The sequence below is a fragment of the Martes martes genome, assembly GCF_963455335.1.
Source record: "Martes martes genome assembly, chromosome: 1".
Taxonomy (NCBI): Eukaryota; Metazoa; Chordata; class Mammalia; order Carnivora; family Mustelidae; genus Martes; species Martes martes.
In genome coordinates, this window is record NC_137888.1 from 165832032 (window position 1) to 165855253 (window position 23222).

At 45.6% G+C, this 23222-nt stretch overlaps 1 protein-coding gene across 1 annotated transcript in view; it reads right to left on the reverse strand.

Annotated features, from left to right (window-relative positions):
- Window positions 1-23222, reverse strand: part of SLC6A11 (solute carrier family 6 member 11) — a 128947-nt gene that overhangs the window by 62952 nt on the left and 42773 nt on the right. Inside the window, exon 6 of the mRNA XM_080827739.1 lies at window positions 3920-4054. Coding sequence (XP_080683865.1) covers window positions 3920-4054 — 135 coding nt within the window. The remainder of the gene's footprint in view (window positions 1-3919; window positions 4055-23222) is intronic.

Consider the following 23222-nt stretch of genomic DNA (forward strand, 5'->3'; position numbering starts at 1 on the left):
GGAGATTGTGGTATTTGGACCAGGCTGGTGGCAGCAGAGGTAGAGAGCAACATGGATGGAATGGGGGGGGGGCAGATCAGAGGTCATCAACTCTCCCCTTATAGGCATCATAGTAACTGCGGCTCAAGATTAGTAACTTTTCCCAGGAAAGGCCAAATAGTAAATATTTTAGGTTTTGCAGGTGTTCAGGAAAGAGTTACCACAGTCAGCATGACGTTGTTGTCCAAAAGGGCCTGCTGGCAGGAATGGCTCTTGACTGGTGTCTGGGAACTTAGGTAAGATGTTCCCCCTGGTACTAAGTCACACAGTCATTTCAGATGTCTGGGGCAGTCTATGGCCATACCACCCTGAACGCGCCCTATCTCATCAGATGTCTGGGGCACTGAATTCTGCTGTGCCAGCCTGCCTGGATTGCTTATGCAAGCAAGGCAATTTACAGTGAGCACCTGCTTTCCTTCTGAAGGCTGGGAATTCTGGGGTCTGTGTGACTGACCACATGGCCAGAAAGTATCTGTGCACTTAATAAAATTTCCCCATTGGGATGCCTGGGTGGCTCAGTCAGTTAAGCATCTGCCTTCAGCTCAGGTCATGATCCTAGGGTCCTGGGATCGAGTACCACATCAGGCTTCCTGCTCTACAAGGAGCCTGTTTCTCCCTCTGCATGCCACTCCCCCTGCTTGTGCATGTTCTCTCTCTGACAAATAAATTAATAAAATCTTTATCAATCAATCAACCAATCTTCTTCATTAAAAACCCAGGTCCTGAGCATCTCCTCTGGGCAGAAATACTGAATACTGCCCACATGCTGCTGCATTTTGATACTACAAGAAGGAAGATGTTCAGGGGGTCTCCTCCCGGCAGAATACCATGGGAAGCCTGAGCATGGATTCCTCCAGACTTCATCTGATGATGGAAATAGACTACATTCAAGGGTGTAACTGAGCCCTTCTAGTGAATCACTCAACGTGTGTGGGGTCTTGGCACCCTCGACACAAGGGGTCATATGGTTTCTGTCTCAGCTACTCCACATTGCCTCTGGGTTATGCCTTTGAGCAGCCACAAACAACATGGCTCCGTTCCAATAAACCTTTATTTATAAAACAAGGACAGAGGGCTGAATCTGGCCTGTAAGTCAGTTTGTCAACCCATGTTCACAGAAAACACAGGATTCTTTGGATCTACTTTGAAACTGCTGACTGAATTCAATCTTTTCATGTCATTAGTGGGAACACTGAGGCCCAGAAAGAGGAAGAAGTTGTCCAAGGTCACTCAGGATCAGCAGCAGAACCAGAGGAAGACCAGGTCCAGACTGCTGGCCCAATGTGCTGGCCACAATTCCAAGTGGCCATTCCACAGAACAGCCTTACCTAGGTAAGTAACAGCACTTACCTAGGTAAGTGCTGGCCTGGGAGCCAAGGCCTAAGAGGACAGAGATGGCGGGAGACTGGGATGGTGTGGGCAGGCAGTGTGAATGGTGGACTATCAGGCTTCACTTCTGTTCTGTGCGTGGGTGTGAGTCTGTGGCACACGTGTGCATATGTGTAGATAGGGCTCTATGGTTATAGGTGTTGGCTGGGTTTTCCCAAACTGTTCTGATCATCAGAATCTCCTCTACAGCTTTCTAATAATATAGATGTGCAGTTTCCATCCCATAACCCCTGAAATTGCACTTTTAACATGTTCCAAGGTGTTTCAATGATCATTGAGGATTGGAAACTCTGGGTGATGCTCAGAATCTCTTGCCTGACCTTGAGGACCAGGATAAGGAAGCCCATGAGTAGAGGAAAGAACAGGAAATCTGTCAAGAATTTGTGGATCTAACACAAATGCACAGACCAGTGATTCTGGAAATAGGTTTTCCAAAACTGATTCTCCAACTGAGCCTTTGCCATCATAGGTTGGCATTGGCAAGGCCAACAGTCAGGAGCTCATTTCCTTCTTCCTAGGGATTCTGCATGCAATTCAGGATGCTGCCTCAGATGCCCGATGGTGCCCTGAGCCTCGGGGGCCCCTCACAGCACAGCAAACTGAGAGAGAAATGAGTACACATTGCCACTCCACCATGGACCTTAATCAGTGTAATGAGTACAGCTGAGCTACAGTAACTCACCCTCCATAAACCTTCCCATCCAATTTCTCCTAACAGGGGGTGGCTGGAAGCCACAGACTGCACACTTGGAATTTCTTGCAGGCTCATCTTCTATGAATACAGATTCTACATTCTAAAGCATGATTCATCTATGTTTGTTTTAGTAGAAATATGGGCACCTCTATGTTCATCATGGCATTATTTACAATAGCCAAATTATGGAGGCAGTCCAAGTGTCCACGGAGAGATGATGGATAAAGAAGTGGTGTAGGGACACAATGGAATATTATTCAGTCATAAAAAAGAATGAAATCTTGCCATTTGTGACAACATGGATGGACCTGGGGTACTACACTAAATGAAATAAGTCAGAGAAAGACAAATACTGCATTTCACTTATATGTGGAATCTAAAAAAAAAAAAAAATGAACAAAACAAAACAGAACCAGACTCCTAGATACAGAGAACAATGTGGTGGTTGCTGGGGAGTGGGTAGTCAAAATAGAGGAAGGGAATTAAGAGGTACAACTTCCAGTTATAAAATAAATACGTCACAGGGATACAAGGTATACTATATTGACTATAGTTAATAATATATAACAACTTTGTAGGGTGACAGACAGTAGCTAGATTTATCATGGTGATCACCTCATAATGTATAAAAATGGTGAACCCCTGTGTTGTACACCTGAAACTAATGTAACATTATATGTCAAGTACACTTCAATTAAAAAAAAAAATGGATGTCTCCACATCCATCAAATGTCTTTGAGCACATTATCTGACATACACACTGGGATTACCTGGTGACCTTTAGAAGATCCTGATACCTAGGACCCACCCCCAGAAAGTTTAATTTAATTGGTCTGGGAATTGGGATTTTTCGAAAGTTTCCAGGAGCTTCTAACAAGTAATGAGGCTGAATACTCCTGGGCCTGCAAGATGTTTGGTTTCATCTCTCATCTAATGTACCCCCAGGCACACCCCCACTACCCACTTAGAGAAGTTTAGGTATAAACAGTCACTATCCACTACACATATACAACAGCCAATGCCTTCCTGGAGACAACTAACATGGGAGCCAGTCTTCATCAATTATCTTCTTTTTTTTTTTTTTTTAAAGATTTTATTTATTTATTTGTCAGAGAGAGAGAGTGAGCACAGGCAGACAGAGTGGCAGAGGGAGAAGCAGGCTCCCTGCGGAGCAAGGAGACCGATGTGGGACTCGATCCCAGGATGCTGGGATCATGACCTGAGCCGAAGGCAGTCACTTAACCAACTGAGCCACCCAGGCGTCCCCATCAATTATCTTCTTTCTGTGAGCTACACCCATAAGAAAAATCAATCACCAACACAGACCCAGTTCCTCTGGCTGAGATGCATGGCTGCAGGGATCTGTGATCTTAGGTGGAAGGAAAATGTGTGTTTTATTGTCACTAACCTCTGAAATTCAGCATTTCTTCAATTATGAAGGCAGACAACAAATTACAGTATTGTTAGCAGTAGAAATTCCAGATACTTTCATATCACAGTACAGATATCTCCAAAGGTCTTTTATGCTCATCACTACTTTGAAATCATGAAAAAGACTGGACCTGTTGCAGAATCTTGTTATTTGATATATTGACAAATGAGTATATACTTTATTACCACATCACAAATTTGTTTTTTGTTAATGTTAATGTATGCATTGAAAATTATTGCTGTGAGAAAGGGTCCACAGGATTCCACGTACTCAGCCAGCTCAGGAGCCCCCTGGTTAGTAGTAGAGGTCCGCAGAAGGCTTCCCAGGTGTGATGGACAACTGGGCATTGAGCAAGCAACTCTTACCTGTGGGTCGGAGAGCCGGGAGAGGTCGGGGTACAGGTAGAACTTGATGCCTTCGGATGCCCCGGGCAATGTGACCCCTCGGATCAGGAGGATCAGAAGCATGACATATGGAAATGTTGCAGTGACGTACACAACCTGCCCAGGGGAGGAGAGGAAAGAATCAAGTAGGGGTGACGGTATGGGGGTGACATGGCAGGCTCCTAAATCCCGGCCTGGAGCAAAGGGCTTCCCAATGCAGGGATACATGAACACCCCACATGGCTTCTTCTCCCACTTCATCTCTCACCATCTGGACCCTTCAAGGGCCAGTTCCTTCAGTGAGTATCTAGTGAGTGCCGACAAAGTTGCTTGAGATCAGTGCTTTTCAGTCATTTGTGGCCATACCCCACAGAAGGTAATACACAGGATACCAAAATTCCATGCACATCGAGCTGAAACAGGATGTTTCACAAAATACTCACTCTTCCATGTGTGATGCACTCAATATTTTCTATCATATCTGATTTCTTATTTTTAAAAAAGAGCTGGTCATGATGCTCTAAACGCAAGTCATAATTCACCAACGGGCCATGATCCACATTTTTAAAAAACAATGCTCTTGAGTAAAATCGAGTTTTCACAGTCAAGGATAGGATAGAAAAGTGCAGGAGAGGAGTCAGGGAGGGCACTGTCAGGGGCGAGAAAAACCCAGTGTGTGACAGGGCTCATTTCTGCGTGGTGTGTCTGGAGGACCCAACGAACCTGGGTAGCCCTTTCAGCCCACACATTCTGTGCAAGTAGCAAAATCCCTCCTGGGTTTTTTTAATACAAGAACTGTTTACAAGGAAACAGCCACACCTTCTAGACTCTGGGAGTTCCTGTCCTGGGGCCACACCTTCACCTGAGGTCCATGCAGGACTTGGTGTCCCCTCCAGCTCTCACCTTTTTTTTTTTTTTTAAAGATTTTATTTATTTATTTGACAGAGAGAGAGACAGAGATCACAAGCAGGCAGAGAGGCAGGCAGAGAGAGAGGGGGGAGCAGGCCCCCTGCTGAGCAGAGAGCCCAATGCGGGGCTCGATCCCAGGACCCTGAGACCATGACCTGAGCCGATGGCAGCGGTTTAACCCACTGAGCCACCCAGGCGCCCCTCTCACTTTTTTCTTTGTCACGTTCTCCTCTGAAATAACTTGGTCATGTCCTCTCAGTGGGGCCTGCCTGTTCCATCTGTTTAGATCAGCAACTTGTCAACACGTGGGGGACATGGACACTTCTGAGGATCCAAGGACAGCTACAGACTCTCTGCCCTTCCCCCAAGGTGCACAGACACAGATATGTGTCCAGCTTTCGGACTGGTTCTGAGACTCAGAGTGCCCCAGTCAAGGACCTGTGCTCTACCACTTATGGTCTTAATTCTTCTAGTGGAATCATTTCTCAGCCCAGGGTTTCTTTTACAGCAGTCCAGTCCTTCACTCTGTGTGTTTATTCATTCACTCACTCCTCCCCCTACTCACTCACTCACTCACTCACCCAAAACACTCCTACGTACCAAGCACTGAGTTAGATTCTGGAATACACAAATAAGAATGAGTCTTGAATGGAAGTTTCTGCTTCAAGAGGCTTCCCCACTAGGAGAACAGACAGACAGGTAGGTAATGTATTATGTAATCAGGGGAGAAAGTAAAGGATGGAGGAGCACAGAGGAACTAATTACAGAGGCATTCAGGAAGGGCTTCTCCAAGGAGGTGATCCAGGGATTGGCCCATAAAGAATTAGCAGAAGTTGAGGACATGGGAAATGGGGACAGAGGAAAGAAAAGAATAAGATCCTACTAAATGCCAATCACTTCACATGTGACAATAGAAATAGCCACATTTATACAGCATTTCCTCTTGGATTTTTTCCTTGCATTATTTATTTTATTTTCATATAAATTAACATCTTAGAAAAACTGAAATAGAAACACTAAATACAGAGAGCGCCTGGGTGGCGCAGTCGGGTTAAGCATCTGCCTTCCACTCAGGTCATGTTCCCAGGGTCTTGGGATCAAGCTGTGTCAGGCCTGCCTGCTCAGCAGGGAGCCTGCTTCTCCCTCTCCCTCTGCCTGCCGCTCCTCCCCCTGCTGGTGCTCTCTCGTTTGCTCTGTCAAATAAATAAGTTTTAAAAATCTTTTTTATTTTTTTAAAAAGGTTTGATTTATTTATTTGACAGACAGAGATCACAAGTAGGCAGAGCAGCAGGCAGAGAGAGAGGGGGAAGCAGGCTCCTTGCTGAGCAGAGAACCCAATGCAGGGCTGGATCCCAGGACCCTGAGATCATGACCTGAGCTGAAGGCAGAGGCTTAACCCACTGAGCCACCCAGGTGCCCCTAAAAATCTTTTTTTTAAAAAAAGAGACATTAAATATAGTATGACACACAGTATCCTTGTGTTAACTGCCCTATTATATTTCATTGAAGAATGCTCCTATGTGCAGTGGAGGGACTGAAGGGGACAGGAACACAATGAAACAATAACAAAAAAACTATTACTGTTGAGAAACAGTTAACCTGTTGCATTTAACCTGTAAACTAAAAGGTAAGAGGCCATACTTTACATAAATGCAAAGGTAAGTAATTGGGTTGGTAAGTGGCACAGCAGGAAACCCACTGGGTGGGTTTCACTGGGTGCTGCTTATGTCTGGAGGGCTGGAACCAGAAAAGGTGAATGTGAGTTAGATATATAAGAACAAGAGCCCATGGCTGATATTAACGATAAAAAATTAGAGGCCAGCAATCAACAGGGTTGACGGTTCCTGCCCAGAGAGGTAAACTGTACTGTGCTCTCTGTTTCCCTTAGCCTGGTAGGCATATTCTATCATGGATCCTCAGCGTTTCATATAAATTGTGGATTCCCTCTCTTCACAATGAACACCCACACTCCAGCCAACCCAGCTTGTATCTATGAAAAGTCAAGGGGGAAGCTAAAATCTATTGCTTTTAATTGCATACTTTCCACGTTTGTCTCTGTGGTATGGCAGAAGATTAATTATCCAGAATGCCCAGGCTCTGAATAATGATATTTCTGTCTTAACCCTCCATACTCATAAAATCTAAGGGAAAGAATGTTAACCATGTAAAACAGAAGAACAATTGAAAATTATAGGACTTTAACCTTACTGTGTGGGACCACCTTGATGTGACTAAACTTGTTGATTACGCTCTGCCTGATCTGTTTGGATTTTTGTAAAGATTTTATTTATTTATTTGTCATAGAGAGAGAGAGCAAGCACAAGCAGAGAGAGCGGCAGGCAGAGGGAGAAGCACACTCCCCACTGAGCAGGGAGCCCGATGTGGGACTTGGTCCCAGGACCCTGAGATCGTGACCTGAGCTGAAGGCAGACGCAAACTGACTGAGCCACGCAGGCATCCCTCCGTCTGGTCTGTTTTAAGTATACTGGGCCACCAGGGTGTCATTAAGGGGTCACTTATAACCTGGCCAAATGAGCCCTGACCGCACCCTCAGCAATACACATGGATGCAGACTGTTCCTCAAGGTCCAAACTGGCATGACTTATTAAATGGCTAATGATTCTTCTGAAGTAACCCCATTGTTTAGAGCTCTAAATGCATGCTCTGCTTCTACATTACATTGAGGAGAACTACACTCCCTCCACTGAGATCCACACCTTCATTTTTACAGTTTTTAAAATAAAACCATAAAGGAAAGAAAATATTCAGATGAACTGTCCAAAGACCACAGTGCAGACAATGACTTAGGCTGCCAAAATGAAACCACCGGCTGGCAGGCGTTAGCTAGAAAAAATCCCTTTGTGAGCTGAGGTTTGAGAGCTTTGAGTCAGGGAACAAAAGGTGGCTTAGGGGCATCATTATGTAATGGACACAAGTGGAGAATGGTATGAAAGTCGAAAATGCAATGCTGAGGACAGCCTGTATCTGACACTGGTCCCAGCTCTCCCAACAGCCCCTTTAACCCTCAACTATACTAGACACCTGGACAACATCTTTGATTTTTCCTGAGAACAGCCATGGACTGTGCAAACAATACAGACCTTGTCATTAAGAAATTGCACATAAATGGCATGCACGCCACCACATCCCTCCTGGGCTCATGGCAGACATCACCAATTGATTACAACACTCTCTGAAGTTAGCCTGGATGTAGCTAAGCCTCAAGACCCTCCACAGTATTCTGGGCAGCCTCCATAATCAGCTGGGAAGAAATCCACTATCTCCTACTCTTGCTCGAGCCTATTTTTTCACTGATGCATTCACAGTGTCCTGCAGGCCCTTAGTCCCTGTCCCCCGAGTGGTAAGACCCAGATCTCGTGCTCAAAGAAAGAACTGCTGAATGTGCATGCCTGAATGACATTCCTGGGATCATGACACCCACTGGACTAATGTGAAACATGAAAAGGAGGCAAGAGAGATGGGCTGGAAGCTTCTTTATGGATAGTTTCAGCCTTCTGGTTCTGACAGCAGGGTTGAAGCTGGGTTTCCAACGCCAAGCAGGAATTCGAAAGGCTGAGTCCACCAAGGAAGATGTCAAACTAGCCAACGGGGTGGAAATGGGCTGAGAATACTGTCTCCCAGGCTGTGCTCCAGGTGTTCAAACTGGAGCCTGCCTCCCCTCTTCCCCCAAATTCTTCCACATTCAATCAGGGGCAGCAAGTCCTGACAACTTGATCTCCAACTATATTCTGACATGACGCCCCCTCTTCAGCCCCATCACTGGGGCCTTGTGTCATCTTTCTCCTTGGTCCAGTGACAGCCCCACGCTATCTACGCTGCAGCCTGGGTTTCAAAACTGAGTCCAGCATGTGTCTTCCTGATCTCCCCAGGCTCACATTCAAGGTTGTGGGATATAGTGCAAAGGGTTGGGGTCTGAGTCAGATGACCTGTGTTGAACCCTGACTCTGCCGCAACTTGCTGTGTGACTTGATTAGCTTCCGTCCTTCCCCCAACCACTCTGTCCTCTGCTGTGCCAGCTTCCTTACCCTCAGGGAGTGTGCCAGCCTCCCTCAGTCCTCCTTATCTTTTCATGCCCCCCTTTATCTATAACACCCAGTCCTAGGTATTCATCCTGAGTATATCTGAAATCCCACAAGTCTAGGACTCCTTCAAGTCAGGGACCCTGCCTTCTGGGTGCAATATCATTGTCCTACCTGATTTATAGGTCAGGCAGCTGAGGCACAGAGGAGTGGAGGAAGCACAGTAGCCCCCTACCCTTACCCACGGAAGATATGTTCCAAGACCCCCACAGGATGCCTGAAACCACAGGTAATACAGAATGCTATGTATGTTTTTTTCCTGTATGTCCATATCTATAACAAAGTTTAATTTATAAATTAGGCAAAGTAAAGTGAAAAATAACCGAGAATAAACTAGAATAATTATAACAATATACTGCAATAAAAGTTACATGAATGTGGTCTCTCTCTTCCAAATATCCCACTGTACTATACTCATCCTTGAGTGATGCTGGCATGATAAAATGCCCATGTGATGAGAAGTGAGAAGAATGGCACAGGCACTATGACACAGCATTAGGCTATTACCAGCCTCCTGACATCAGAAGGAGGATTGCTGCTTCCAATGAGGAACTGAAATGGGAAAAAGTGAAACCATGAATGGCGGAGGGGGCGGGGGGCAGGATACTGTACCTCAGTCTCACTGCAGGACCCATCCTCTTAGCCTGGAAGCCATGCCATCTGCCCACCATTGTTGAGGGGTTAAAGTACCACGTCCTCCCCAACTCCCTACCCCACCCTCGTCCCCATCACTCTGGCACCCTCTGAGTACCTCCAGCAGCTCTCCATCAGCTGTGTTATTGCCTTGTAAGTTTCAGATTTTTAAATCATAACCTCCTTGAGGTAAAGGAGCTTTGTCTTTTACTTTCCCTGCTGTATCCACAGAGCCCAGGACAGTATAAGGTACATAAAACATGCTCAATAGATATTTGGTGGAAGGATTGTAAGGGTGTACTTAGCCAGAGCAAGCCATTTTGTTGTTTATGCAGTAAACTTAGATTGACCCTGCCCCCTACCCCCAGAAGAACTTACTTAGAAACAAGTCTGGGAAACCAGTAAAATATGACTGACCAGCCCCTGATAACAGAGCCCATATACCAGGACATGTCAGGTCAGGGGGAGGTAAAAGAGCCCAGAATACAAGGATGAGTCAAGCCAGGTGGAGACATCCAATCAGGAAAGCACCTCCCTAACCACCCAAGAATGTGGGCCCTGCCTTTTGGGTGCCAATTCTGACCAGAGTGATAGGCTAGTTCAAATAGCTACTATAGGGTGAATTGTAATTCAATTGGCCACCTGTGTGTGGCCAGGCTCAACCACATGACCTTTACTCTATAAAAGTTAGTCTGTGAGGCTGAGAGGGGTCGCCTCTTTGCAAGAGACGGCCCTGGCCGATCAGTTTGATTCTCGATGCTTGGCGCGAAATAAAGCTTTGCTTGACCTTCGCTTTGTATCAGTCTCGCTCCTTTGACCATGGACCCAACAGGATAAACAAATCAGTAGGCTGAGATCCTGGATCCTGAGGTTAGGCTGCAGGGCCTCAGAACACCACTGCGTGCTCTGTCCATATGAAATGCTAGGTCCATAAAATGGGATTCAGAAAATTGAATCTGATTTTTTTTTAAAGATTTTATTTATTTATTTGACAGACAGAAATCACAAGTAGACAGAGAGGCAGGCAGAGAGAGAGGCAGGCAGAGAGAGAGGGGGAAGCAGGCTCCCTGCTGAGCAGAGAGCCCGATGCGGGGCTCGATCCCAGGACCCTGAGATCATGACCTGAGCCAAAGGCAGAGGCTTAACCACTGAGCCACCCAGGCACCCCTGAATCTGATTTTTTTAAAAAGATGTATTTATTTATTTGAGAGAGAGCACACACATGCAGAAGGACAGGGAGAGAGAGCAAGAGAGGAGGGTTTCTAAATAAGGAAGTAAGAGATTTGGCTTCAAAAGACATATCAGTCCAGATATAGAGGACAATAAAGTTCAGATACAAGGTAATCCGCAGCTAAATTCATCACTTTCAAGAGGCCTGCGGCTACAGGATTCTCTGGATGAGCCAAGCAGGCCTCAGGAATTATGGTAAATTATGCAGTGTTTGGTGACAGACACAATAAGTCACTGAGAAGGTACGATAAAGGCTGGCTGCTTCCTGGCTCCGACCCAGAGAGGTGGGTGTGGAAGAAGGAGGGTCTAATCTGTCAGACCTCTGAGGCCCCTGAAATGAGGTTCCTGCCCCAAGCACATGCCTTGGTTGAGGAAGAGGTTTTTTTACTATTGTTTAACTTCCTTTCAGCAGGTCAAGTCCTCCTGAATATAAAGGTTAGCACAATTGGTGGTAATTATACTGTATCCTGCTTAATTGACTCTAATTGCTCATTTGCATTCCAATACTGGAATTGTGGGGCATTTCCCCCTACTTCCAGGACACAGCTATTTATTTCATAGCAGGGAGACTGTCTGATCATTGGGAACATGACAAAGGTTGCAGAAAGGCTGCCCCTCCCTAAGTTTTCCAGGATAATGGGGTAAATTGGAAAATTGAGCCTTGTTCAAAAGGCTTTGGGAAAGCAGGGTGGTGTGGGGGCAAGGACACAGAACCACAGGGTCAGAAGATCCAAATAATAAGTGGCTAGGGCAAGTTCCATACTCTCTCTGGGCTGGCATTTTACCATCTACAAGAGGCAGGGGTGAACTAATCCAAGCTTCAATCACTCTTGTACCATTTTCCTAATTCTTTTTTTTTTCTTTTTCTTTTTTTTTTTTTTGCCATATGCATGTATTCCTTAGTACTATTTACTTAATATTTTCTAGAATTCAATATTCTCTCTTATGTTCAATAAATATATTAATGGAAAAACTGAATTACCACCATAAACAGAAAGCCATGATCTCTAAACACAAATATAGAAGGTAAGTGCAAAAATAAATACAATAAGAATAAAATGTGATTAAATTATAGCCAAAGGCTCTGAGTCTGACCTGTGTTTTCCATTTGTTCAAAAGCAAGAGTGGCAAGTATTACAGAGGTGCTAAAAGATAAAACAGCTTACTGTACCTTTTGCCTTAAGCAACATGAAAAAGGACTATTATCTCATTATATAATTGAATGTTCTTTGATACAGTTTCACGTGTCACTAAAATCATCCTGTGGACTTCCAATAGAAAGAACATCTCCCAAACCTGTGGAAAGGATCAGATGGATGATTGCTGGGGTCCTTCCCAGCAAACACAGTGTTTTCTGGAACAGTTAGTTCATAGTTAACCACAATCCTTGCAAAAGATCAGGATTCCTTAGAGCTATCCAAGGTCCTGACACTAATTTAGGCTGAACCTTCTGAGAGCCAGCTACCCAGGGCCTTGGAAGAGGCTGCTGTTAACTGGGCACCACTGGGTGCCAGAGATGTGTCATACAGTACCACTATCTGATATCCATGCCATTTAAACAGGTTCTGGCCCCATTTTGCAGACAAAGACAAACAAAAACACTTGAAGATTAAAGAAAGAAGTGGCTTGCACCAGGTCACAGAACTATAAGAGATCAGAAGTCAGCTCTCTCCAACACACGTGCTGTGCTCCACACCACAAACCTGACCAGACATGTCTTCCTGTTTTCAACTCCTGTTTCTTCTTCTGTCTGTCCTTCACTTCAAAGAACCAAACAAACAAATGTCTGGCTTGCTTTACTTTTTTGGCAGCAACTCATTGTAGCCGACTACCCTGGCGTGGGAAATACTGTATTAGTCCCGTCGTCCCCGACTTCCCCTCTGGCTGGGCTTGCCTCTGTGTGTACGGTACATATGCCAATTACATATGGCTGGAAAGCACAGTAATAAACATCAACCCTTAGAGAATCAGTGTTTTGAATATCAACATAATTTCCGAGAGAAAACTACCTGAATTCCTAGGTAGAAACACCAGAGCAGGCACCAAGTAGCCTGGTATAACCTCCCATAAGATGTTACTGATCTCTGGGAACAAGGTGCTAAGAGAATGTGAAGCCAAAGAAGGGATGTCACCATGGGCATATCTGGCTTCTTCACCCTTTTTTAGAGTAATTATTCTTCAGACCATTCTAACAGAAATAGGAAATGAAGAAAACACATTCTGTTTTAAGCAACCAAATTTTAAATCGGTGGAAGGAGTCATGTTTTCACAAGAAAATAGTGAAAACATTCACTATTATAGGAGATAATGGTATTTCAGCAATGCAGAAATATTTCCATGAGAAGCTGAAGTTACAGTTTTTATGCAACGATAAATGCTTTATCATTATCTATGAAAGTTAGCCTAGGTGTGGAGCCTAAAAGAATATACCAAAACACTGGCCAGCCTTGGAATCCATGCTTCAGGGCATATCTGGGATTGAGGAGGAGGAGAGGGACAGGATTAGGACTGGAGGCAGCATGCAGGGTGGGAGGACCTGGCTCTTGTCCCTATTCTACCACAGTGCCAGAGACCATGAGCCTCATTTCAAGATTCACTTTCCCCTTTTCTGTGGTAACAAAACTCCTAATTTTGACTGGATCCATGGCTGCCTAGAATAAAGACAACATTTCCCAGACTCCCTTGCAGCTAGGCTACATGACTACATTATGGCCAATCAGATACACATGAAGGTGTCGTGTACAACTTAAAGGGAAAGGCTGTATTCTATCTTTCCCTTCTTGCCCTTCCCACAGGCTGGAATGAAGACCAAGTAGTGAGCCATCTTCAACCACGGAAATGAGGGCAACACCCAAAGGAAGGGAGAGCAATGGAACAAAAACAGTCTGGGTCCCTGACAGCAGCCAGTCACACCTGGGCTGTTATGGGAGAGAGAAATAAACTATCTTGTTTCCACTATTGTTCTTTCAGGTCTCCACTGTAAAAAGTGAAACATGTAACTGAAATATCTAACCACCGATTGCCTCTGTGATCTTGGATAGGTCCTATTACTGCTCTACGTCTGTATCATTTTTCTTAAATGAAGGTACTAGCCCAAAGGATCCACACTATTTCTTCCTGCTCGGAATGAAGAGAAGATTCCAAGAATGACCTGGAGACCCTGAAGGTGGACTCTTCAGAGCGAACATCCTTCCACACCTGGAATCAACCAGGAGTGCAACAAATATAGTCGGCAAGTCTTCAGAAAGACCCAGTTAGTAACATTAAAAGAGCAGTCAGAACAGACCTGTCAAAGAGATCACCATTTCTGATAAGGCCACTGTTTCAACCTTCTCTGCCACAGTTTAGAATGAACTTGACAGGGTGAGTAGCCAGGTTCGGTGTGAACCCCATCATCAAGTACAAAGGTGCATACATGAGTTAGAAGGTCTCTGAGGTCTTCCCGAGCCTCCATCCTCTCCATGTGTGAAATGAGGATAATGCCTACTTCAAAAGTTGATGTGAGAATTTGAGATCACCATGCAAAGCACCTGACACACAGACGCTGCTCAATAACTGGAAGGATTGTGATTGTCTTTGCTGGCCATCACTGGTTCAGCAAGCACTGGCCCTCCAGCTCAGTGACTGAGTAGCCTTGGCCAGCAGAGAACAACATAAATGGGGGGAGGCAGGTGGTTCAAGAATATAAACAGAGAGTCTGGAGTCATCCCTGTCTCAGCTGTAAGGGGAGACTAGAGAGTAGCTCCTGAAAATCCTTATGGGGTCCTCTCACTATCAATCGGAATGAATAGCAATGTGGTGGCAACAGAAGGCTGGTATAAAGAGGTGGTAAATCTGGGTGAATAGGACCAGAGATAAGAAAAACATCAGGACGTGGGGTGCCTGGGTGGCTGAGTGGGTTAAAGCCTCTGCCTTCGGCTCAGGTCATGGTCTCAGGGTCCTGGGATCGAGCCCTGCATCGGACTCTCTGCTCAGCAGGGAGCCTGCTTCCTCCTCTCTCTCTCTGCCTGCCTGTCTGCCTACTTGTGATCTCTGTCTCTGTCAAATAAATAAATAAAATCTTTAAAAGAAAAAAAAAAGAAAAGAAAAACATCAGGACAGAAGGGAAGTGTACCCAGCCATTCTGAGGAGGCGTGGCAGCCAGACTCTGGAATGAAGGCTAGAGGGTAGCAGGAGTAAGCCAAAGTGGGCATTATGGGCAAGAATCCTCTGGAGTCCTGACAGCAGCCAATAGCTGAGGCAGTTGAAAGGGCCAGGCTGCAGACAATACTTAGATGGAATGGAAGGAATTATACCAGGATAAAACCCCATAAGACTATGTTCCAAATTAAAAGAAGAGAAGGGACTCAAAGACAGCAATAAAGGGAAGTTTGGGCCCCAGCCGTATCATCACAGGGATGAAGTCTGCCCAGTGAAATGGGAGAGCTTTCAAAAAAAGACTTTCAGGAGAAGCCAAGGACAATAAGCATTGCCAACCTACATGAGGCTCCAAGAACCCAGTGAGAAAGGAGCTTGGGGGCTCCCCATTGAGGGGTATATGCTTGTTGGGGGATCAGGTGTAGCTTATGGGTGGAAACTTGGTGCGACTTTTCAGATTCTGACCCCAAAATGCCAATGCCAGCCCTAAATGATTATGAAAGAAAGATCAGATCAACAAGGCATCTTCAGGGGTTGGCACATTGTGGGCAAGGCACCAAACATCTTAGGAATGGTGTTACTCTTTCTTCTTGCTGATAGTTAGGACCATAAAGATCATCTACACCCATGGACTATTCCAACTTGGAGACCCCATGGCTTCATTATTTACCCATCATGCTGGCTGAAGCAGAGAGCTTAAGAGGGAAAAGTGCTTTATTTAGGAAAAATATAAGATCAAGAGGTCCCTAGTGATGATGGAACTAACACTGTTGGTTCTATATGTGTTCTTCTTACGTTATCCAGTGCTGTAAGGTGGAAACCATTATCATTCCCCTTTCATAGAAGTAGAAACTGAGGCACCCAGAAGCCAAGTATTTGGCCCATGGTCACACCATTAGAAAAAGGCAGAATTCATGGTGCACTATGGTGGATCAGTCGTTAAGCATCTGCCTTCGGCTCTGGTCATGATCCCAGGGTCCTGGGATCAAGCCCTGCATCGGGCTCCCTGCTCATAGGGAAGCCTGCTTCTCCCCTCACACTCTCCCTGCTTGTGTTCCCTCTCTCACTGTCTCTGTCAAATAAATAATTTTTTTTTAATCTTCAAAAAGAAAAGAAAAAGTCAGGATTCAGGCTCAGATCTGTAGGACTCCAAAGCCAGCATTCAATCACTACATGGACCCAAGGGGAATTCAAGTGTCCCTGTAATCCAACCAGCTTCATCTTACACATGTCCCTGTGTTCCCCAAACCAACCCTGTACTTGCATGCATGTAAGCCTTTGGTTTTGTTATTCCCTTCATGTGCAAGGTCCTTTTTCCTTTTCTAATTAACAAAATCTTGCCAACCTTCAAGACTGGTCAATTACTATGTCTTCCGTGAATCAGCATTAGGCTACAGGATGAAATGCTTCTCTTGTAGCCTACAGCACACTGGGCAGTCCAGCATACAGATAGGGGCATCAGTCTTGACCACAGAATAACCAAGTTCAAATCCAGCCTCCAGCACTTTCTATGTACATGATCAGCTTTTGGCAAGTTATCGTCTTTCTAGGTCTTGATATTTCCTTCTATAAAATGGGGATAATAATATAGCCAATTAACTCAATCCCTTTGAACCTTGGATTCTTAAATATATGGAATATGGATAACAGCTCCTACCTCTTATGGTGAGGGGTGAGAATTAAATGAGCCAATGTTTACACAGCACCAGACATGGAGACTTGACACGTCAGCCTGTAGCGTACTGCTTCCCATACTTCTTTCACTTGGCTCTTACTTCATTCTACCTTCTCATACACCAGCCTCTCTTCTAGAGTGGGATCTACTGAAGGGCAAGGGCCTTATTCATCTTGGCCCATCCTGAATGCTGCTCACAAAGACTTACAAAGACTGTAAATAGTTGATGAATAAACACATTCTGACCTCAATAACCCAGTGAGAACACAACGGAACAAAACAGGGTATAATCCCATGTGGCCACAATGGGCCTTAAGTGTAAACAGTTTTCACTACAAGCCTCCTCATCTGAGGATAAAGAACTTTCTAATTCAATTCACCAGCCATTCATTTAGCCCATCGTGGGCCGGGGCCTGTGCTGGTTTTGGAAGGCATGTTGATGAATGAATCAGGCCTCTGCCTGCAAGGACGGAAGAGCCGGCCCTGGACACAGATAGCCATAATGGTAGACCATTCAGTGGCAGCAGTGGGAGCTCAGGGACAGAGTGATCAGGGAGCAGGCAGCTCAGGTGCCAATGATGTGTCTAGAGAGCTCCTCATGGGCCTGCACTTTGAAGGGGGACAGATTGTCCCTAGTGCTCCAAAGAGTCCTGCTCTAAAATGTGCTGTGGAAATGCATTCCTCAGAACAAGAAGGGTCAGGACACGGAGCATGTGGGGTGTTTCAGCCTGGGAGCAGCACTTCCAGGGAAAGAGATAAGCTTTGCATGGGAGCAGAGGTGGAGGCCCAGAGGTGAGAAGATACTTAAACAGCAACCATGCTCATTAAGACAGCCAAGCCCAATTCAAATCCCTGTCCGCAGTATATCTAAAAATCACTGGATGGGGGATTCTAGTGTTTAAGCCTATTTCATGGTGAATTAAGATTAACTAGAGAGGCAATGCTATTGATTTTTACATAGCTCCACCATGAAGACAACAAAAATGAAAACAAATCCCCAAACAAGCTCAAGTGACATAAATATTCCATGCAGTGCCCAGCCAAGCCTACACCAGCATTAGGAGCTATTATTCACTGCCTGGAAAACACACTTGGTACCTTGGCTAATAATGATTTAAACCCCATCCATCTCTCTTAGACTAAAAAGCTGGCATCGCCATGGAGATCAAAAGCACCATTAAGGCACACCATTAAATCCCAGGCAGGGCTTTACCAGTGTAGGGAGGTTACCGGCTAAGAAGTACCACCCCACATCCTCTTATGCTAGTCTTCAACACGCTTGCTCATGGCGATGGAGGAGTGGAGGGGAGAGAGCCGACATGCAGGGACTGTGTCTGCAGCCAGACAGCGAGCTGTCTGGATCCCGCAATCACCGCCTGCTCTCTCAGACCGACTGCCTCCCATCCAGCCCACAGGCCAATCACGCGTTCTCCTGGGTCTTCTTCAGGAGTCCTGAGCAACAGGGGTCCCTCCTAGACCACTGTGCTGGTTGCAACACACTCCTTCCAAAACAGCTTCATGTCTTGAAAGAAGAATCTACACTTGCCTCTGCCGATGGAGACCCACATTCTGCCTCCCACCTCTCCAGTCAGCAGCTACCCTGGAGGACACGGGCACACCTACGAAGTCAAACGCAGTAATTTCTTAGCACTTGTCCAATTTTGCACCTTTAACTTTCCCTCATTAGATGATGCCTCTGGTGGTCTGCTTCTTTTCCTCATGATTGTTTTAGTCTCTTTCACAGGCTCATCTCTTCACTCATTCTTTCCAGTAATTAATTAACCAATCGGCCAACTTTGATGAGTCTCTGTCCTGTGCCAGACACTGTAGGAGGCAGAGGATGCCAACAAAGATCAGGGGTAAGCCCCACCCTCTGTTTCACGAGAAGCTGCTTCCCAAAATCTGGCCTCACCCCACCTCTATTCACTCTCTACCCGCTCTTCTGCCTTTTCTTACCTACTCCTACAGTTTTAGGAGTCACCGATGTCCTGATGGCCTATCAGTCTCCCTCACCGGCCCAGCTGAATCTCAAGTTGAAGACCAAGGCATTCAACTATCTATGTGTATATCCAATTGGATTTCCTACCTCTAGTTCCACATGCTCAAAACCAACCCCATGACTCTCTCCCCCAAATAGGTCTCTCCTATGTGTACCTTTTTTGGATAACAGCATCACACTTACTCTGTCCCCCACTCTTCATGAATAGAGAAATTCACATCTGGACTCCACTGTCCCACAGCCCCCTCACTGCACCGAGGCTGGACGTGCTCTCGTGGCATGTGGCCAGCTAGAGTGGTCTCTCCCCCTACCCGCCCCAAAGGCCTCACCACCCTAGCTTTTCGCTACTTTCCAGAGAGCTCTGTTTCCTTTTCAGGTCCCTCTGCCTTTCAGCCTCCCCAAACCCCTCATCTTGACCCCTCCATCCTTCTCTTGCCTTCTCACCCTGGGTAGCCCACCTGTTCCCGGAGATTCAATTCCATCCATTCCAAGATGCAAGCCTTTAGCACTGTTCACCTTATTATCTCTGAAATCAGGATGCCCCCTACCCCCACTCTAGGTGGCAGCTACAACATAGTTGCTGCTCCCGAGTATAAGGGATCTAGGTCAGAGCAGTTCCTATTACCATCACTTTAGTTGAGTGGCTTTGTTGATTAAAATATTTTAAATTAAATTAACTTAAATCAATTGCTGCTTGATGTTTAAACTGTCTTTTTAAAAGATTATACCATGTTTCTGAAGAAAGGCACAGAAAAGGGGGGTGCAAGTTGATACTGAAAAGCAAATATAAATCACTAGAAAAACAATCACAATCTCATATTTTCCTGCAAAGAGAAAACCAAATACAGTTGACTCTTGAACAACACAGATTTGAACTGCTCAGGTCCACTTATACATGGATTTTTAAAAATATAAATATAGGGTAGGGCTATATATGTACTTTTGTGATTTTCTTCATTGTTTTCTCTAGCTTATTTTATATAGGAATACAGTATATAATACATGTAACATACAAAATATGTGTAAGTCAACTGCTTACTTTACCAATAAGGCTTCTGGTCAACAGCAAGCTATTAGCAGTTGAGTGTTTAGGGGGGTCAAAAGTTATACATAGATTTTTGACTGTTCAGAGGGTTAGCATCCCATGATGCCCAAGAGCCAACTGTATTTTAGGGATCTAAGAAAATGCCTCCCAGTAGATGAAGCTATATTACACTGTTACTGCGGTACATGCAGACTGATAGCTAGTAAGCCTCACACAATACACCTGCAGACAGGAGAATCTGCCAAAGAAACTTCAAAGCAGTGGGTGCGTATGCAAGTCTCCTGTGGTTACTTCACGTGTCACACAGGAAGTGCAGGAGAGGCAGAGCAGATGAACTGGAAGTATTTCTGCTTCTGGCAAACATCCTTCTTCAGTGGTGGTATTATGTTCTGGCATATGAAATAGTGGTGTAACTTAGATCAGATGAGATTTGGAATATCAGAAGTTTCTCATCATTTTGGGGACAAAAGCCCCTTCAAAAATGAGAAGATAGCTATGAACCCTCACCCTTGAAGAGTGTGTCCCATAATTTTTTGCAATTCCAAAAGGTTTGGGGGCCCCCTGAAGCTTCAGTGGATCCCAGGTAAAGAAACCCTGAGATATATGCTGACCCCCCACTGCACAACCCTCCCTCCTGGGATTGAGACCTCCCAGTCCACGGTGCAGACAACCTCTACTTGCAGTGCCATCAGCATCACAGACATGACAGAGATCTCCCTCAGCTCCAGCTATGCCTCATCCTCCTGCCATGTCCCCCATCTCAGCCAGCAGTGGCACCAGGCATGATGCACTTGAGCCAGGAAACTGAGTTTCCTTGTAGGCGTCTCTGCCCCCTTCCCCCTCTACATTCAGTCCCGGGGGCTGATGCTCACTCTTGTTCTCAAACCCGTCCTCTTCTCTCCACCGCAAGGCTGTCATCATGTCCCACTGAACCACCATGGTGGGATCCAGCCTCGGCTCCCATCTACCCATTCTCCATGCCACAGTCACAGGGGCCTTTTTATAAGAAACCCTGGTCATATCTCTGCTTTTAGCCTTTCAGTTTCTCACCACAACTTTCATCTTCTGACAAGGCTGGCCTACAAACCCCTCCTGAGCTGGTCCCTGCCTGTCAATCCAGCCCGCCCCTCTCCATTCCCTCTCAAGGAATGCACGCCCCCCCCCCCCCCGGCCATGGTGAACTTCTTTCTATTACATTCCTGAGACATGTTCCATCTCTCTCTCTCTCTCTGGACCATCCCATGTGTTACACATGGACTGCATCTTAGACATTTGCCTCTGTGTCTCCAAGAGTTACCAGTGCCTGTAATCCAGTAGGTGTTTAATAAATGCACACTGAATTCATCTTAAAACACATGGTTCCATATAACACTAAGGTAGTATTAAATGCCATGGTGAGGCAGACGCACCTGTCTAACCCTCAAAGTGCACACCCAAAAGCGGGAATGAAAATACCTACTCGACAGATTGTTGTAAAGATTAAACAACATAATGTAAGTTGGTGGCTGCCACAAGAACAGTACTGGTGTCTAAGGGGTAACCTGGAGACATGGGCCATTTGAGGTCATCACAAAGATTAAGATACAGCATTTAATAACCAAGGGGTAAGAAAGCTGGCAATCCTGCAATGCATGGGACAGTCCCCACATAACGAGAACTGCTGTTTCTCATGATTTCCAAATGCACCACCGGACATTCACGTGTGGGTGTATGGAGGGGGTGGTGTTTATAATTATTAAGCCTAGAAGCTAACTGCTTTACAAATAACTTCAAAGTATATTTTATTTCATTTTAATATAAACTGAATTTTACAGGGGCACCTTGGTGGCACAGTTAATTAACAATCTGACTCTTGATTTCAGCTCAGGTCATGATCTCAGGGTACTGGGACTGAGCCCCACACTGGACTCCACACTCAGCAGGGAGTCTCCTTGAGAATTCTCTCTCTCTCTCTCTCCCCCCCAACCAGCCCTCTCCCTGCCTTTTCTCTCTAAAAAATAAATAAATGCAATCCCCATGTAAATTGAGGCTACGTAGACTGAACTCTTTCCTTATCGAGTGTTAATATTATTCATGTTGCAGAAAATCCTATCACTAACGATGAGGCCACAGATGGAGCCCCAGTGGTGGTCAGCGCAACCCCCTTCCATCAGTCCACATCTGTAGCTGTTGCATTCATGTTGATTCCCTAATGTACGTGGTTAGCTCTTATTTCAAGATGACAACGACAGAGGAAAAGATATTGGTAATATCCTATGGCAGCTTGGCTCTCTTGCCTTCTATCCAGATGAATCCATGCCAGGTTGCTGCCAGCACCAGACGACACTATCACCTTTGTGGTGTGCCTGAGCATTTACATACCAAAACACATGTTGTTTTATGCATTGCTTCCTTTTTGCTTTTCCTTTAAAATATAGCTGAGCTATTATATCAGCTGTCTTGAACTTATCTGTGTAGGTAGATTATGAATTGCATTTCAGGGTGGTAAAGGCAGTACTGCACATCTTCTTCATACCCAAGGGTTGCAGGGTCTGTGAGAGGCTGAAGCAGCACAGGTTGGGGGGGTGGGTTGTAAAGGTCTCAGATGCAGCCTGGAGTGAGCCCTTGCCTCCTGGTGTTGATACTACTATTGGCAAGATATTGGGTTGATCCTGACTGTGACACAACAGACTCGTGATTCAGGATAAAGATCACATTTGGTTTCTGCCGAGTGAATTATCTTCTGCTTCAGTGTTCTCACTGGTGGGCTCTAGTTCATTACACATGGGGGGTTGTCACACAGGAAGGAAGACAGCAGATGCCACTGCAAAGCACACAGTGTGAGGCCTGTGGGTGCCCCCTCCACTTTCCCAAAATATACCCCTGCCCAAGGACCCTCTATGGATCTCCACTGCCCATGGGACCTCAATCAGGCACTTGTGCTCCCCTCCCTTGAAATCTGGCCTTCCCTATGGCATCCCAATTTCCACAGCCACCCTTGACTCTCCCCTTCCTTACCCCTCCTCCATGGAAGGCCCTGCTCAGCCCTCCACCTGCCTGTCCTTCAAAGTGAAGCTCATGTCCTACCTCTTCCAAGAGGCCTTTCCAGACCACTCTGGGCCACAGGAGCTTCCTTATCCAAGCTCTGTACCAGCAGGACAGTACCATTATTGGGTCAGCTAATCTATGCTACAAAATCGTGTTAATTATCTTCAAGTCAGGGAATTCAATCTTCCTTCTCCACTAGACTGAGAACCTTTTTAAGTTAGAGAATAGGCTTATAAAAATCACAAGCAATTAAATAAAAACAACAGTAATTTGGGTGTGTCCCGTGTGACAAGTGCTGGGCAAATATCTGCATGCCTCACCCCACTTAATCCCTATAGTGACCCACTGACATGGGTCCTCCTATTGTCCCCAGTGACGGTCAAGGAAACGGCTCAGAAGCAAAGAAAGGGCCATGCCCAGACCTGCAGGGCGGAGCTTCAGTTCAAACCCGGGACCACTCGGCTCTGTTCTCTCCTGCCTGCCTACCTCCATGTCACCCACCAATGGTGCCAAGCACATGTTTAGCGCTT